We start from the raw sequence: 17472 nt of genomic DNA on the forward strand, positions 1-17472 counted from the left end.
CAGGTCAATTCCAACAATAGCAACAACCCTATCAAACCTTAATGTAGACTAATTTAAGACAGGTTCAGAAGCATGTCAGTCTCATGACTAATGTGAATTTTTAAGAAAAAGTAGAAACAGAGTAGAAGTATTCTTGTAGTTTGAAACATATGTGATTGGGCCAACTAAGCCATTGCAGAATAGTGTATAAAAGAACAACCTTCTTTCGGTGTTCATTCCTTCTCTCATTTTAAATTCCATTCCCTACACAGAGCCCCATACCCATCTAAAAAAAAAGAGACAAAAAAACAGAACTAAATATATTTGGCTAAATTAAGTACACCATGCTTTCTTTGTGGATACTTTCATATTGTCGACCGACTTTGGTAGAGTCCAGTAAACACATTCCTGTGCTTCTTTCAAGGCCGTAATTGTTTCAGCACTCACAATACACCTAAATTCCTTAGCACCTGGTTACAAATTACAGCAAAAAATAGGTTATTATGGAAGAGGGTGGATCAAAGGGTTGGGCCACACATCTTAACCAGGAAAGAATGACTCACTTAATAGGAGGTTGGCTTTTATATACAATATATAATTTATTTGTTTATTTTGTTGGTGTCTGTGTGTATGTTGGAAACCCCGGTGGCATAGTGAAGTGCTTCTGCTGCTAACCAAAAGGTCAGCAGTTCAAATCCACCAGGCGCTCCTTGGAAAGCCTATGCAGCAGTTCTACTCTGTCCTACAGGGTTGCTATGAGTCGGAATCGACTTGATAGCAATGTTCTTTTTTTTTTTTTCATGTGTATGTTAGACACCAGCAAAATAAATTACATATTATATATAAAAGCCAACCTTCTATTAAATGAGTCATTCTTTCCAGGTTAAGATTGATCACTATGAGTTGAAATCAACTGTACGGCAACAAGTTTTCATGTGTATGTTGTTGTTAGGTGCCGTTGAGTCAGTTCCCACTCATAGCAACCCTATGTACAACAGATCCAAACACTGCCTGGTCCTGTGGCATCCTCACAGTCGATGTTATGCTTGAGCCCATTGTTGTAGCCACTGTGTCAATCCATCTTGTTGAGGATCTTCCTCTTTTTCGATGACCCTCTACTTTACCAAGCATGATGCCCTTCTCCAGGAGCTGATCGCTCCTAATTACATGTTCTAAGTATGTAAGACTAGTCTCACCATCCTCGATTCTAAAGAACATCGTAGTTATACTTCCTCCAAGATAGATTTGTTCATTCTTTTGGCAAAAACCAAAACCAAACCCATGGCCATTGAGTTGATTCCAACTCATAGTGACTCTATAGAACTAAGTAGAACTGCCCCATAGAGTTTCCAAGAGTTTTGGCAGTTCATGGTATATTCAGTGTTCTTCATCAACATCATATTTCAAAAGCATCAATTCCCCTTATTCACTGCCCAGCATTCACATGCATATGAAGCAGTTGAAAACACCACAGTTTGTGTCAGGAGCACCTTAGTCCTCAAAGTGACATCTTTGCTTTTGAACACTTTAAAGAGGTTCTTTTGCAGCAGATTTGCCCAATGCAATGTGTCTTTTGATTTTTTGACTGCTGCTTCTGTGGGTGTGGATTGTGGAGCCAAGTAAACTGAAATCCTTGACATTGTCAATATTTTCTCCGTTTATCATGATGTTGCTTATTGGTCCAGTTGTAAAGGTTTTTGTTTTCTTTATGTTGAGGTGCAATCCATACTGAAGGCTGTATGTAGTCTTGGATCTTCATCAGTAGGTGCTTCAAGTCCTCTTCACTTTCAGCGAGCAAGGCTGTGCCATCTGCATAACGCAGATTGTAAATGAGTCTTCCACCAATCCTGATGCCCTGTTCTTCATATCATCCAGCTTCTTGGGTTATTTGCTCAGCATGCAAATTGAATAAGTAGGATGAAAGGATACAACCCTGACACACACCTTTCCTGACTTTAAACCACACAGTAGCCCCTTGTTCTGTTCAGATGACTGCCTCTTTATCCGTGTACAGGTTCTATGTGTATAATTTCTAGAAATTTAACAGGTAGATTACTGGAAAAAGGAAGTTTCTTCTTGATTCTGCACATACCTGTTTGCAGTTCATTTTCTTAATGAAGTCCAGATTTTGAGGCTCTGACTCAAGGATGATGAGCTCTAAAAGAATGTTGTTGTTGTTGTTTTTAGGTACCATCGAAACCAGAAGTCCCTAAATATGCACATTCGCAACAGCCTTACCCTTTCCCTGCCTTTGCGCTTCTTTTTCTTTTCCTACTTAATGTCTACACAGCACTCTGAAACAAGACATTAATGGAAAGATGATGAGTTCTTAGAATGAATTCTAAAGTCCTTATTGTGGCTTACCAGGAAACGAAAAAAATTTTCCTCTAAGATCTAACTCATCTCTTACCACGTTGCTCCTTTACTCAGTGCCTTCCTGTCTCTCTAACTTCCTTGTCTTTCATGGAATCCATCAAGCCCAAGCCAGTGTTAGGGCATTTGCACTTACTGTTCCTGTGTAAGGAAGGTTCTTAGGTCATATATATGTTTGGCTCCCTCCCTCACTTATGCAGTCCTCCCCCCAAACAGTACCCTCTCAGAAAGGCTTCCCTGGCTACTCTGTAAAATAGCACCCTGTTCCCACCACCACTCTCTCCACTCACCCTAGTTTATTTTCCTTTATGGCATTTTTTTTTTACCTCCTACCCAATTGCATATTTATATGTTTATCATCTGTATCCACTCACTGGAATTTAAGTTCCACAAAAGTAGGGACTATGTCTATTTGGTTCCTTCTTGTCTGGCTCCTTGAATGCACTCGGCCTGTTAGAAATTCTCAATAAATGTGTTTTAACTCAGTTAATGTATGTTACTAAGAGGATTCCAGTTTACAGAATGTACTAGCGAGTGAGTTTTAAAAGTATGAGTTTTCCAACATGTTATCAAGTATAAGTAAAACCAAAAACCAAACCCGTTGCCATCGAGTCAATTCCATGACCCTATAGGACTAAATTTTTTTTTTTTTTATAGGACAGAGTAGAACTGCTTCATAGAGTTTCCAAGGAGTGGCTGGTGGATTAGAACTGCTGACCTTTTGGTTAGCAGCCGTAGCACTTAACCACTACGCCACCAGGGTTTCCTCAAATATAAATAGGAACATATAACTCCATATAGTCCCGGACCTCGTTCATCTTCTTCTCTTCCAAATACATATCCATTCTATTTCCCACACACACACACACACCTTTTCCTGCTAAAGTGGTTGCTGCCATAAACCACCCACCCCACCCACCAAAAAAAATCTGTTGCTGTCGAATCAATTCCGTAGTAGAACTTCCCTGTAGAGTTTCCAAGGAGTGACTGGTGGATTTGAATGCCAACCTTTTGGTTAGCAGCCAAGTTCTTAACCACTACAGTTGGGCATATTTGAATTCTGGTTTCTTCCTTGACTTCATGAATTTTGAAGTTAAAAGTCATTCTAAGCATACTAATACTGATTTTGTAGCTCATCATCATGGTGGTGCCGGTTGGCCACCTGCATTTGGGCCCTGTAGATGCAGGTCCTCAAGTACCCCAGCAAGCTTTCCAATAGTAATATTTTCAGGAGTAGCATGGTGTTTTTGTGATTGATATTCCTCTAACAGTTATTAAAATCTTTTGGGGCATGAGATGTAGATATTGCTATTCTGGAGTTGCATGCAGGCTCTATGTGCTAATTATTAAGACAGAAATCTGAAATGGTTTATGTGGGAAGGCATAGCATAGATGGTACAAGAGAACCCTAAAAGCAGCCTGACTTTGCTGCTTGTTAGTAGTGTTATCTCAGGCAAGGTACCTAACATGTTAAACCTTAGTTTCCTATAAAATTGAGTTCATTATACTTATCTCCTAAAATTGTTGTAAAGATTAAATTAGATAAAAATATATGTAAAATACTGCTTGGCACAAGCCAAACACTGTTTAAGTGGAAGTTATTTAAATAATACTTTTTTTTTAATTTTCTATCCCCACAAGGGCATTCAACTCAGTAATAGAGGTATGGTAGCTGCCCAATTAGTATATGTTGATTGATCAAGTCCATCCTAATATATTCCTTGGGGGCCCTGCTATAGTCATTTTACGTGATAAACCCAAAACCCATTGCCATGAAATCGGTTCTGACTCATAGGAACACTTGAGAAACAGGATATGGAAAAGAACATGTTACAGTCAGGATAAGGTTGGTGCTAGTGAATTCATGGTAGACTTGTCTTAAGATTTGAAAATGATAGCTTCTGGGTATAGCTTAAGAAAAACTGCAGTAGATCTACAATGGGACTCAGTATAATACTTCCGTCTCAGAATAATACTTTAGATCTTAGGACATGGTAGATTTAAATTTTGGCTGAGATGAATTATCACAATAGTTCCATTGAAAGAGCTGTCAGGAAAGGTGAGTAGTAACTTTTGAAGTGTGCAGGTACATAACATTTAATCTTCCATACCAACAGGCAGGGTTATTGGAATTTATAATCTAAAAGATAATTTATTGAATTATGTGGTTATGTACTCATATTCACACACATATACACAAAAACATATATCATCCTTCTGCCTATAGCACATATGTATTCCTAACTATATTGACTTGGAATATCGTGGCATATATTCACTTTCCTTGAGTCTGTACTTGTGGTGGACAGAGTATGTAGGGACACTGAGATGATAGCAGAAGATGAAAAACATTCGTCAGAAAAATCAATTGTACATGTGACTTATTGAGTCAGTAGATTTGACTTTTGTGTCTTATTTTAAATAGCCTTCAAACCAATTTTGTTCTTTAGGAATGCAACTTTGCACACTGTCTTTTGTCATAGTTTGGAAGATACTTTATCAATAGTATAGATTTCATACTTCCACTTAGCCTTCAAGTGTAGTAAAAAGCACATATCATTTTGAGATTAAATTCCAGCTCAGCCATTGACCAGCTGAACAATTCTGGTGTTTTAAAATCTCCTTTCCTTGATTTATAAAATGGAAGTAAAGATAGCTACCAGAAAACATGTTATTACAGATAATAAAAAGTGTTCTGTTTAGCTATATATATTTCAAAAGGAGCCCTGGTGGCTCAGTGGTAACAGTGCTCAGCTGCCAACTGAAAGGCTGGCGATTTGAACGTACCAGCGGCTCCTCTGGAGAAAAGACCTGCTGATATCTGCTTCTGCAAAGATTAAAAAAAAAAAGCCTAGGGAAAAAAAACCCTATACCCTGTCCTATAGGGTCACTATGACTTGGAATGGACTCCAAAGCACACAACAGTATATATTTAAGCACATTTTTCTGTTATGTCCTTTGTATATCTACGTAAAGCACTACATATTAGGTTTTAATAAATGTTTCTCCTCCTCTTTTGTAGAACACACTTTAGATGTTTCTCTGAATAGTGTAATTATCAACTAAAAGAATAGCATTCTCTATTTTTTCTCTCTTAACAGGCTTATGAAAAAATTGCTTACCTTCTCACTAATTTAGGTAAGTCCATTTTTCTTACTCCATTCCTTAGCAAGTCAATAACATATCCGAAACCAGGCTGTAGTTGCTTTACTTATTTTGGCATTTTTAATATGAACTTCTATCATCTGCTGTTTTCTTCTCTGCTTGCATTATCATTTGTTTTTGAGGGTTAATGCTTATTTTGTTACTTATGACTTGTTAATGGGGGTTCAGTGGGGGGGGGCAGATATAAAGAAAGCCACATTGCAAATGGGAAGCCTATAACTGGTAAGTTCCTTAGAGAAGCAAAACTGTAGACTATGAAGAGAGCAGACTGTGGATTGGATATACCAGTTAGAATTTAGATCACCCCATCCTGATCGTGTGACCATGACCACATTTCCTCCTGCCCCTAGTCCTCCTTCTTTTCATCTCTCCCCTCCCCTTTCCTCTCCTCTTCCTCCTCAAAAAAGCCAGAAATCCTGGAATATATCTTCTGTTCAAGTTGAGGGGGACAAAATTTTATTACAAACCTGTTGAGGAGTGGCCTTTTATTCTTTGAAAATTCACCAAATCCCAAGCACTGCCCTAAACACTTTTCATTGTTTTATTTGATTTTCATCACAATTCTATGACAGTAGGATTCTTATTTTATGTGTAAGAAAACCAAAATTATTTAGTTGGATAAGTAAAGATTTAAACTTAGATGTGACTGACTCCACTTAACCTCTATGAAACATGATATCCCATATATTTATAATTACAAGAAATAATAGAAGGAGCATTACGTAGGAAAGAAAATAAGTACTAGCCCATACTCTGGAGCTAACTGGTTACATCCCTTAGAGGAGCATTGTTAGGAAATGTGAAGAGAGTAGGCTTTGGGGTTGGATATACCCAAATCAAACCCAAACCCATTGCCATGGAGTCAATTCTGGCTCTTAGCAATCGTATGGGATAAATAGGACAGAGTGGAACTGGCCCATAGGATTCCTAAGGCTGTAATCTTTACAGGAGCAGACTGCCACATCTTTCTCTTGCTGAACAACTGGTAGGTTTGAACTGCCAACCTTTCTGTTAGCAGCCAAACACTTAACCACCACACCACCAGGTCTTTCTGGGGTTGGAGATATCAATTACAATATAGAGCAAGTTTCCTCCTCCCTCTACTCTCCCTCATCCTCCTCTCTCCCCTTTCTCTCCTTTTCCTTTCCTTCTCTTGTTTTTGAGTCTCAGTTTCTTCATTGGTAAAATGAGGATGATACTAGTTCCTCTTTCACCATTGTTGTAGCTTGGCTGCCTGACACAAGACAAGTATTCAATAAATAGCAATGATCTGTTTCATTGTTCTTTAAACACCGTGAACTACAGGTAATGAGGGGATTGAGCTAGATTGTTCCATAGCTGTCTTCCAGTTCTGATTCCTTATATCCTAGTTTATACCTAGGATGGAAACAAATCTAAGGAGAGTGATTTGGGTAATAATAATAGCAGGCAGCAGAAGAGTTATTTGTACTAAAGTACCAGGCATGCCAAAAATTTCATTTGATATTTGATTTTTCTGTCTATAACCCAGTGATGACATAATGGCTGTGAAATCATAATTATTAATTACTGGATTATATGTATTTAAATAAATAAGAAATATTTATCTTTTATTTAAAATAATATGATCTCATTTTTAAAAAAATATGTATGTATATATATATATATATGTTGTGTGCCATCGAGTTGATTCTGACTCAGCTACCCTGCAGGACAGAACAGAACTGCCCCATAACCCTGATGGTGTAGTGGTTAAGTGCTACAGCTGCTGACCAAAAGGTTGGCAGTTCACGTCCACCAGGTACTCCTTGGAAAATCTATGGGGCAGTTCTACTCTGTCCTATAGGGCTGCAGTGAATCAGAATTGACAGCAACGGGTTTTTTGGTTTATAGGGTTTCCTAGGCTGTAATCTTTACAAGAGCAAATCACCAGGTCTTTTCCCCAACAGAGCTGCTGGTAGATTTGGACTGCCAACTTTTTTGTTAGCACCCAAGTGTTTAACCATGGAGCCACCAGGGCTCCTGTACACCTCCTATACACCTTCCCCCACATATATGTTTATTAAAAAAAAGAAATGTCATTTTGATGATTTGAACTCATAGCAACCCTATAGGACAGAGCAGAACTTCCCCATAGGGTTTCCAAGGACCAGCTGGTGGATTCCAATGGCCAGTCTTTTCGGTTAACAATTAAGCTCTTAACCACATACCTATATATATATATATATATATTTTTTATATATATATATATATACACACACACACACATACATACATGCATCATGTATTCCATGTAATTTTTGGCTGTTATGAGGAAAAATATATATTATTTGATCCAAAACAATAATTTTTAACTACCTCAAAATGTTACAATCTGTACATGTAATAACTTCCTACTAAACACACTATTAATTTTAGGGAACGGAGAAATTAATAGTAAAAAAATAAGGACCTAATCTGTGATTAAATGACTTTGTAGAATAACTGGCTTATTATCAATAACTGGCTCCATTAGGGAAAATATAAGAGTTATTTTGACCAGAAATATACCTCCTTAGAAAACAGCATCATTATTCTCAAAGTTCAGAATTTCTCTTCTCCTCTGAAAGCCAATTCAATATGAGACACAGTATACTCTATGTGTGAATGACATACCATATTGAAAAATAAAAGTTTGTTTACTTTAATATAGAAACTGTGTTAAACCTCAAGGATGACATCATTACAGTGAACTCCATTGTCTCAGTTATCTATTGCTGTATAATGGATCACCCTAAGCTTAGTGGCTTAAGACAATAACGGCTCATTATTTTTCATGATTCTGTAATCTGGGATAAGTCGTATGGGTGCTTTTCCTGCTCTGTGCAGTATCTGCTGAAGCTGGAACATCCAATATGACTACTTCACTGACATGTCTGACACCTCACGTGGGATTTCTGGAACTGCTAGTGTCTGCCCTGTCTCTTACTCCAAGTACCGCGTACCACATGGCTTGCTTGGGTTTACTCGTAGTAGAATAGCAGGACTTCTTATATGGCAGCTGGCTTCGAAGAGGCCACATCCTATAAACAAGTGTTTATCAAGCCTCTGCTTGCATCTCACTTGCTAGTATCCTGATGGCCAAGCCCAGAGTCAAAGTGAGAGGCAGGTACCCCAGGCCACATATACTGAGAGGTACAGCTCACTGGGGCACCAGTATAAGGGCCACCAGTGTACCAACCTTTCACATCTAGTAAAATGCCCTTTTGTTGGGAACATTGTAATCTTCATTCTCAGAATGCCTAATGCAACTGAATGGCTGCTAGTATACTTACAAGTTGGTTTATAACATTACTTCTACTTAGGATAATTTTCCCAATAAAATCTTAGTCACCTTCCTTCAGTTCAAAAGTCATCTTCTCTGTGAAACCTTTGTTGGCTTCACAATCCTTCATTCTTCATGTTCCCTTAGCAGTTTGAGATTCTTTTCATTATTAAACTTATTACATTGCTCTGAGATGTGTGTGTGCGTGTGTGTACGTGTGTGTGTGTATTCTTTCTCTATAAGACTGAGAAATTGTTAAGGCCAGAAATCATACAGGATACATTTATGATCATGATGCAATAAAATTAGAATTGGGGAGCCAAAACAACTTACACACTAGGAATTAAAAAAAAAAAAAAAACAAAACTTTATTTCCAAGTAAGTTTGTAAGTTAGTAATAATAAATAAATAATGATTAGAAAGAAACAGCAGTGAAAGCACAGCATATCAAAACCTGTGGGGAAAGCCAACTCCCCTGACCACTTTCATTGATGCACATCAACCAGCCACTCTTTAAGATGCCCCAAAGATCCCTCCTGATTCTGGGACCTACCACCTTTGGCCTTGGAGTTCCCCAGGATCTCGTTGCTCCTCATTCCCTGATGACCTTGTGCATACATGTTGGTCTGTGTTTTCCTGCAATAAGACATCATCTATTTTATGCCTTCCTTGAATTCTTCAATCATATTAAAAAATGTGAGACATGCATATGGATTTTCTCTTATTTCTTTGGATACTGGGGAAGCAAAGCGTTGCAAACCATGATGTCATCTTAATCCAATCCCTCTCATTTTATTTATTTATTTCTGATGAAACCATCAAATGTGAGTGTTGACAGTGTTCTCAGAGAGCATCTTGCCTAAATTCCTCATTTTGTAAACAGCAACACATTCAGCAAAAAAAAAAAAAAAAATGTGACGAGACCTGTCTGAGATTACCTGCAAGTTAAGAATAAGTCTGTGGTAAGAATTCAGTTCTTCTGACTGACCTCACCCTCTTCCCCCTGTTCCATTTCTTGGAAATTAACCCATCATCAGTTTGTAAAAACAATACGCATTCTTCAAAGAATTCTGATGACAATATAGATTCCATATATTGCGCATGAAGGTCTCTTGGCGATGCAAATACTTTGCACTCAGGCTACTAACCTAAAGATTGGAAGTTCAAACCCACCCAGCAGTGCTGCAGAAAAAAAGTCCTGAAGATCTCCTTCCATTAAAATTCCACCCAAGAAAACCCTATAGAGCAATTCTATTCTGTATCACATGGGGTCTCCATGAGTTGGACTCGAATCTATGGCAATGGGGTTTTATATTGAGCATAGCGTCTTTGGGAGAAGGACTGATACAATATTTGTGGTTACCTATAAATGACAGTAATAAAGAGAACATGTAAAATCTTTACATACTAATAACAGACATCATAATTTATAGCAATAGAATGTTTTCTAAAGATTATGTAGTTGGAGTCTTTCATCAATCCTGTACAACAGATGTTATTATTCACATTTTTCGGATGCAGACACTAGAACTTGGAGATATCAAGTGCCTTGCAGAGATAGTACAATCCTGCTGAATTTGTTGATTCCCTGTCCAGTGTCTGTATTCACTGCATCTGTGTAAACACACCTTATGTTCCTTTCAGAATATCCTCGAACGGAATCTGAATGGGAAAACAGCTTTGCTCTGAAGATGTTCCTCTTCCAGTTTGTCAATTTAAACAGTTCTATCTTCTATATTGCTTTCTTTTTGGGGAGGTAAGTCACTCATATACATTATGTCCACAAAATGAAAAAAAAAAAAGACAACTAATCCATCTCCAATTCGCTAACAAAAATGGCAAATTCTCCCTGCCCTGAAAAATTCTGCTAATCAGTCTTTGTACATGTTCTCACTCTGAAGACTTCTCAGTATATTGTTTCCTGAAGCAATTACCAATGGAGGAAAAAAAAAAATTTTTTGTGCGTGTGATTTTGGGTGAAAGTTTACAGAGCAAAGTAGTTTCTTATTAAATAGTTAATATACAAATTGTTTTGTGACATTGGTTGCCAACCCTGTGATGTGACTACACTCTCCCCTTCTCCACTCCAGGTTCCCTGTTTCCATTCATCCAGTTTTCCTGCCTCTTCCTGCCTTCTAGTCTTTGTTTCTGGACTGGTGTGCCCATTAGTCTCATATATATGATTGGACTGTTGTGTGTTATCATTGGCCCTATAGATCTGTCTAACCTTTGGCTCAAGGGTGAAGCTCAGGAGTAACTACAGTACTGAGTTAAAACGGTGCCTGGGAACCACACTCTCACGGTTTCTCCAGTCTCTGTCAGACCAGCAAGCTTTTTTTTTTTTTTTGAATTCAAATATTATCTTACATTTTTCTCCCACTCTGTCTGGGACCCTCTATTATGATCCCTGCCAGAGCAGTGAGTGGTGGTAACCAGGCATCATCTAGTTGTTCTGGGCTTAATCTGGTGGAGGTTGTGGTAGTCGTGGTCTTTTAGTTCTTTAGACTAATCTTTCTCTGTGTCTTTGGTTTTCTTCATTGGCCTTTGCTCCAGCTGGGATGGGACCAGTAGATGTATCTTAGATGGTTGCTCACAGTCTTTTAAGACCCCAGTCGATGTAGAACATTAAGTTTATAGACTATGTTATGCCAGTTGAGCTAGATGTCTCCAGAGACCATCGTCCCCAGCCCTCAGCCTAGTAGCTCAGTCCCTCAGGGTGTTTGCATGTGTCTGTGAAGCTTCTAGGAGTTTGCCCTGGTCAAGTTGTGCTGACTTCCCCACCAGTATTGTGTATTGTCTTATCTTTACCAAAGTTAACACTTATCTACTATCTAGTTAGTATTTTTCTCTCCCCTCCCCTCCCTCATAACCACCAAAGATTGTTTCTTTCCGTGTGGAAACATTTTCATGTGTTTTTACAATAGTGGTCTCATACAGTATTTGTCCTTTTTTGTTTGACTTATTTCACTCAGCATAATAATGCCCTCCAGACTCATCCATGTTGTGAGATGTTTCTCAGATTCATCATTGTTCTTTATCATTGTGTAGTATTCTATTGTGTGTATGCACCATAGTTTGTTTATCCATTCATCTGTTGATGGATACTTAGGTTTTTTCAATTTTCTTGCTATTGTGAATAATGCTATCGTGAACATGGCTGTCTATTCGTGTGATGGCTCTTATTTCTCTAGAATATATTCCTAGGAGTGGGATTGCTAGATTGTATGATATGTCTATTTCTAGCTTTTTAAGGAAGTGCCGTATTGTTTTCCAAAATGGCTGTACATCTTGCATTCCCAGCAGCAGTGCATAAGAGTTCCAGTCTACCTGCAACCTCTCCAACATTTATTATTTTCTGTTATATTTTTTCTTGATTCTTGTCAGTAATGTTGGGGTGAATGGCATCTCGTTGTAGTTTTGATTCGCATCTCTGTAGTGGCTAGTGATCATGAGCATTTCCTCACGTGTCTGTTGGCCACCTGAGTGTCTTCTTTGATGAAATGTCTGTCCATATCCTTTGCCCATTTTTTAACTGGTTTATTTGCCTTTTTATTGTAGAGGGATTGGATTTTCCTGTAGATTTTAGAGATTAGACCTTTGTTAGATACGTCATAGCCTAATTTTTTTTCCCAATCCGTAAGTTTTCTTTTTACTCTGGTGAAGTCTTTTGACGAGCATGTTTAATTTTTAGAAGATTCCATTTATCTAGCTTATCTACTGGTGTTTGTATATTGCTAATTATGTTTTTATCTTGTTTATGTCATATATTAGGGTCGCTAGTGTTGGCCCTATTTTTTCTCCCAAGATCTTTATAATTTTTCTTTTTATATTTAGGTCTTTGATCCGTTTTTAATTAGTTTTTGTTTATGGTGTGAGGTATGGGTCCTGTTTCATTTGGTTATAGGTGGACATCCAGTTTTGCCAGCACGATTTGTTAAAAAGATTGTCTTTCCCCATTTGGTGGACTTTGAGCCTTTGTCAAAGATCAGGTGGCCAGTTATGTAGATGGGTTTACATCTGGATTCTCAATTCTGCTCCACTGGTCAATGTGTCAGTCAATGTACCAGTACCAGGCTGCTATGACTAATTTACCAATGAAATTTGCCACAAAAAATAAAACCTCTGTGTCGTACTTGGAGGAACTCTGGTGATACAGTGTTTAAAGTGCTTGGCTGCTAATCAAAATGTTGGTGGTTAAAACCCACCAGCTGCTCCGAGAGAAAGATGTGGCAGCCTGCTTCCTTAAAGATTTACAGACTTGGAAACCCTCTGGGGCAGTTCTACGCTGTCCTATAGGATTGTTATGAGTTGGAATTGACTTGACAGCAGTGATTCTTTTTTTTGGGTCATAAAAAAAAAAAAAAAACCCAGTGCCGTTGAGTTGATTCTGACTTGTAGCAACCCTATAGGACAGAGTAGAACTGCCCCATAGAGTTTCCAAAGAGCACCTGGCAGATTTGAACTGCCAACCCTTTGGTTAGCAGCCGTAGCACTTAACCACTACACCACCAGGGTTTCCTTTTTTGGTCATACTTGAGGTGAATTATGACTATCCAATCATTTTTTTTTTTTAATCATTAGTAATAGCTTTGTCAATGAAGAAAAATATTTTTGTGTATCCCTGGATTACACTTTGTTAGTGTAAAGACCTTCTATACCCATTATTTTAACTTTCACTCCTACCTTTGCTGCAAATGTGAAAGGAGAATGTTAACCTAATGACTCTAGTATGCCATATGCTTAAGATTTCAGCCAGTGCCATGGAAACATAATGAAACTAGGAAATTTTGAATGAAAAAAATTAACACATTATTATAATATTCATTAACTAGGTCAACATGCCATTAAAATTGTACATGTGGAAATGGAAAATGTCATCCAGTTGTTTTGTCTGTACCATCTCAACCCATTGGTATTAAGTTCATACATCACTTTTTCTTTATTAAGTTGGCTAATTAGATGTGTAATCATGGCCCAGTCAACCATCTGAGGACAAGTTGCACTGGTGACCATTGATGTCTACCCACATATGCACTTGCTGTGATGTATTACAAGATGTTCTTCAGTCATTTCCACATAAATGCTAATGAATAATTAAAAATGCCTTTTTACAGATTTGTAGGCCACCCAGGAAATTACAATAAACTTTTCAACCGGTGGAGACTGGAGGAAGTAAGTGACCATGTGAGGGTGGGTGTGGGGATGGATCTGAATATGGAATAGTGACTGTGGGAAGAGGGGTGGGGGACAAGAAGTGAGAAAGCAGTACAGGGAATTTCAGGCATGCTGAAGACATGTTTTTGGTAGAGAAGAATTCCTAGGAGCTCAAAAATGAAGGAACTACATCTTTCAGTAAAAAGAGGGGCTAGCTGAAATGTTAAACCCCAAAAATCTGAGCTCAGCTTTCATTAATTTTATATCCCATCCATTTCTTCCATTCATAGATCCCAGGGATTTAACTCCAGGAATTTTCCTCTCTTTGGAAACTCTTATTATCTATTGCATGGATTTTCAAACTGTGAAATATGTTAGGTTTTGCTTTAAACAGTGGAAACTTTTTTCCAAAAAAAAAAAATCTTACTTGAAATTCCAACATATAAAGTATGTAAGTGTATCTGCCTCAGGGTCATATTTATTGACTATATATATATATATATCATAAGAAAAAAAAAAAAGCCTACCAGTGGTATTGCTAGGATACAGTGTAAGCATATTGTGTACTTTCACTGAGACTGACAAATTTTCTTCCAGAATACCAGCAAATCACCTATAGTGTTTGAATCTGCTTCCTTACACTTCTGCTGACCAAAAAATCTAGGTTTTTACCATCTTATAATTAAAAAGATACCTCATTTTGGTTTCATTTTCTTTACTTTCAAGTGAGATTGAGAATATTTTTTTATAAGTTTTTTGGCCATTTTATGTTGCGTGTGTGTGTGTGTGTATGTAAACTATTTCTTTCCATTCTCATTGAACTATTTTCCCCTGTCCTTGTAATTTGGAACCCTGGTGGTACAGTGATTAAAAAGCTCAGCTGCTAACCAAAAGGTCAACAGTTCTAACCCAGCAGCCACTCCTCAGGAAAAAGATATGGCTCATTGCTTCTGTAAAGATTTACAACCTTGGAAAAACTATGGGGCAGTTCTACTCTGTCCTATAGGGTCACCAGAAGTTGGAATTGACTAGATGACAATAGGTTTGGTTTTTGGTTTTGGCATTCATTTGTAAGCTAATTAAATTAGTCTCTAATCTTTAATATTTGCTTCAGATATTTTTTCCGTTTTGTATTTTATGATTTTTTTAATAAAAATGTGTAACTTTTTCTAATAAAAATAATTTTTAATGATTTGAGGGATTTGCATCATGCCATAAAATATGTTTACCGTTCTAGAATTAGAAGATAGATTGATAGCTATAGAGATATATAATCATCTGTAGGTTTTAGTAGTTTTATAATTTATTTTTTAATATTGATACCTCTAATCCATGTAGAGTTTATTTTAGTTTGGTGTAAGGACTAGTGAAGCTTTTTTTTTTTTTTCCTTTTTCTCCAATTGGCAGCCATGCATTTAATGAATAAAACATTTTTTACCCAGTGAGACAAGACTCTGGGTTTATCATATCATCCATCTGGTGATTGTGTCTATTTCTGGATTCCATTCTCTCTCATTGGTCAGGTTGTCTATTCCTTCTCTAGTTCAAAATTGATTTAATTATTTTAATGTAAAGTACATTTTAATATCTGGTGAGATTAGTAGGAGATTATAATTTAGAAAGAGACTAAGAAAATGTTTCCTGAAAAAAATTGAGAGGAAGGTATTTCCCATCTCTATCTAAAAAGTCCCTCAAAATAAAAATAATGGGGACCTTATTTGTGGGGTCTCCCCAGAGCCTTCTAGTAATTAATTGGAATACAAAGAGAAAACCTAAAACTTCCTATGAACTTTATATAATATGCTTTATAATTAGAGGGACCTAGGCTCAAATGTTAACTTCGCTACTTTCTAATTCTTTGCCCTTGATCTAACCCCTTGGATTATCTGCTTCCTCATCTGTAAACTGGCAGTGGTAATACTTGGGTTGCAAGGCTTTTTATAGACAAGAGATAATTTACATAACACTGCTAGTAATGCCTCTGGACTGTGGTAGGCACGCTATATGTTGTAGCTGACGTGTCAATGCTAGATCTCCACAGGTGGGGATCATTCTATCTGCCAAAGACACACCAAGGCCTTTCATAATCCTAGGACCGCTTAGAAGTCCCCAAATCCAACTTGCAGTTGTCTTTCATGGCCCAGAATTACAACCATTTCTGCTTGAAGGCTATTCATCCACCCAGTTTAGGACCCAAAGCTTTCTTTTTTCTAGGAATGTTCAGCTGGAGTTAGAAAGGGGAGGAGAGGGAACAGAGCAGTTGCAGCAGGAAGACTTTTGTGTTGATGCCATTGTTGGGGCTGCTTCCACCAATAACTTTGCTTAATTGGATATTCTTGCTCTTAATTGTGAAATTATTGAAAGTCATGGTTCATCCTGAAACTCCCAAGGTGGTAATTATAATACCAGTGTCAGTATACAGGTTTCATAACCACCCTAGACATTTTCCATATTATGTATGAGATATGTGGTGGCCGTATTTTCTAACAGAAGATTGCTTATTTAGAAATATACATATAAATCATGAAATTTAAAACATGGGATTGTGATACCCATTGCTGTTGAGTCGATTCCAACTCATAGTGACCCTATAAAACAGAGTAGAACTGCCCCATGGGATTTCCAAGGAGTGGCTGGTGGATTTGAATTGCTGACGTTTTGGTAAGCAGCTGAGCTCTTAACCACTGTGCCACCAGGAAAGTCCCATGAGTGAAGGTATACAAAGTATGCATAATGTAAAATAAGAATGAGGTTCTCTGAATTCATTCAGTCAACTAACATTTATTGAAACTTACTATCCCTCTCCTCTGCTGGGCATACAAATGAAGATGTCCCTATCCCTTCCTTGAAGATGTTAATAGTCTTGAGGATACACCATGAAGTGTAACAAATGGTTCCTGTTTGGAGTCTAACAGAATACATTGCAGTTCTGCCCTACTCAGATTCATGGTCTTAATATCCCTAAGCTTCACATTCTCCTTTTATAAACAGGCACTAAGAATAATTGTCTCAATAGTATTGATGACAGGCAGATTATATAGGATTGTGTATGTTAAATCCCTGGTACAATTTATGGTAGCCATTATAAAGAGAGAAAAAAAGTGCTATGATTTTGTTTAGAACATTTACAAATTTGCTATACTAGACTTGTGAATGTCATGTAATAGTTATATAGTATCTCACATAAGTATTTTATGTAAATTTAATGCAAAATGTTTTTAATATGTAAACAGACATAAAATTTATGCTACACAGAAGTTTTTGAGAGTCTGCCCCCCTCTCACGTAACGGTGCCCTTGAACTAAATCTAGCTCTTCTATTTAGGTGTCCCTGACTTACAACATATTTGAGTTATGGTGACTTTTTACTTCCAACCGTCTGTGGTTTTCTTTTTTTTTTGTACATCTTATCAGTAGTAGTATGTACTACATATAATGTTGCAGTGCATAATTTGCTGATGTTATCATTCTCAGGTATTTACATGCAGATGTTTAATGTTATGATTTATAAAAATACTG

The 17472-nt window shown here is 37.4% G+C and overlaps 1 protein-coding gene across 2 annotated transcripts in view; it reads left to right on the plus strand.

Moving 5' to 3' along the window:
* The window catches only part of ANO3 (anoctamin 3), a 320613-nt gene that overhangs the window by 271389 nt on the left and 31752 nt on the right, over window positions 1-17472 (plus strand). For both annotated transcript variants that reach the window (XM_049890733.1, XM_049890734.1), the window contains 3 exons: window positions 5454-5490; window positions 10445-10556; window positions 13915-13972. In XM_049890733.1, the coding sequence (XP_049746690.1) occupies window positions 5454-5490; window positions 10445-10556; window positions 13915-13972 (207 nt within the window). The remainder of the gene's footprint in view (window positions 1-5453; window positions 5491-10444; window positions 10557-13914; window positions 13973-17472) is intronic.

The sequence above is a fragment of the Elephas maximus genome, chromosome 7, assembly GCF_024166365.1.
Source record: "Elephas maximus indicus isolate mEleMax1 chromosome 7, mEleMax1 primary haplotype, whole genome shotgun sequence".
Taxonomy (NCBI): domain Eukaryota; kingdom Metazoa; phylum Chordata; class Mammalia; order Proboscidea; family Elephantidae; genus Elephas; species Elephas maximus.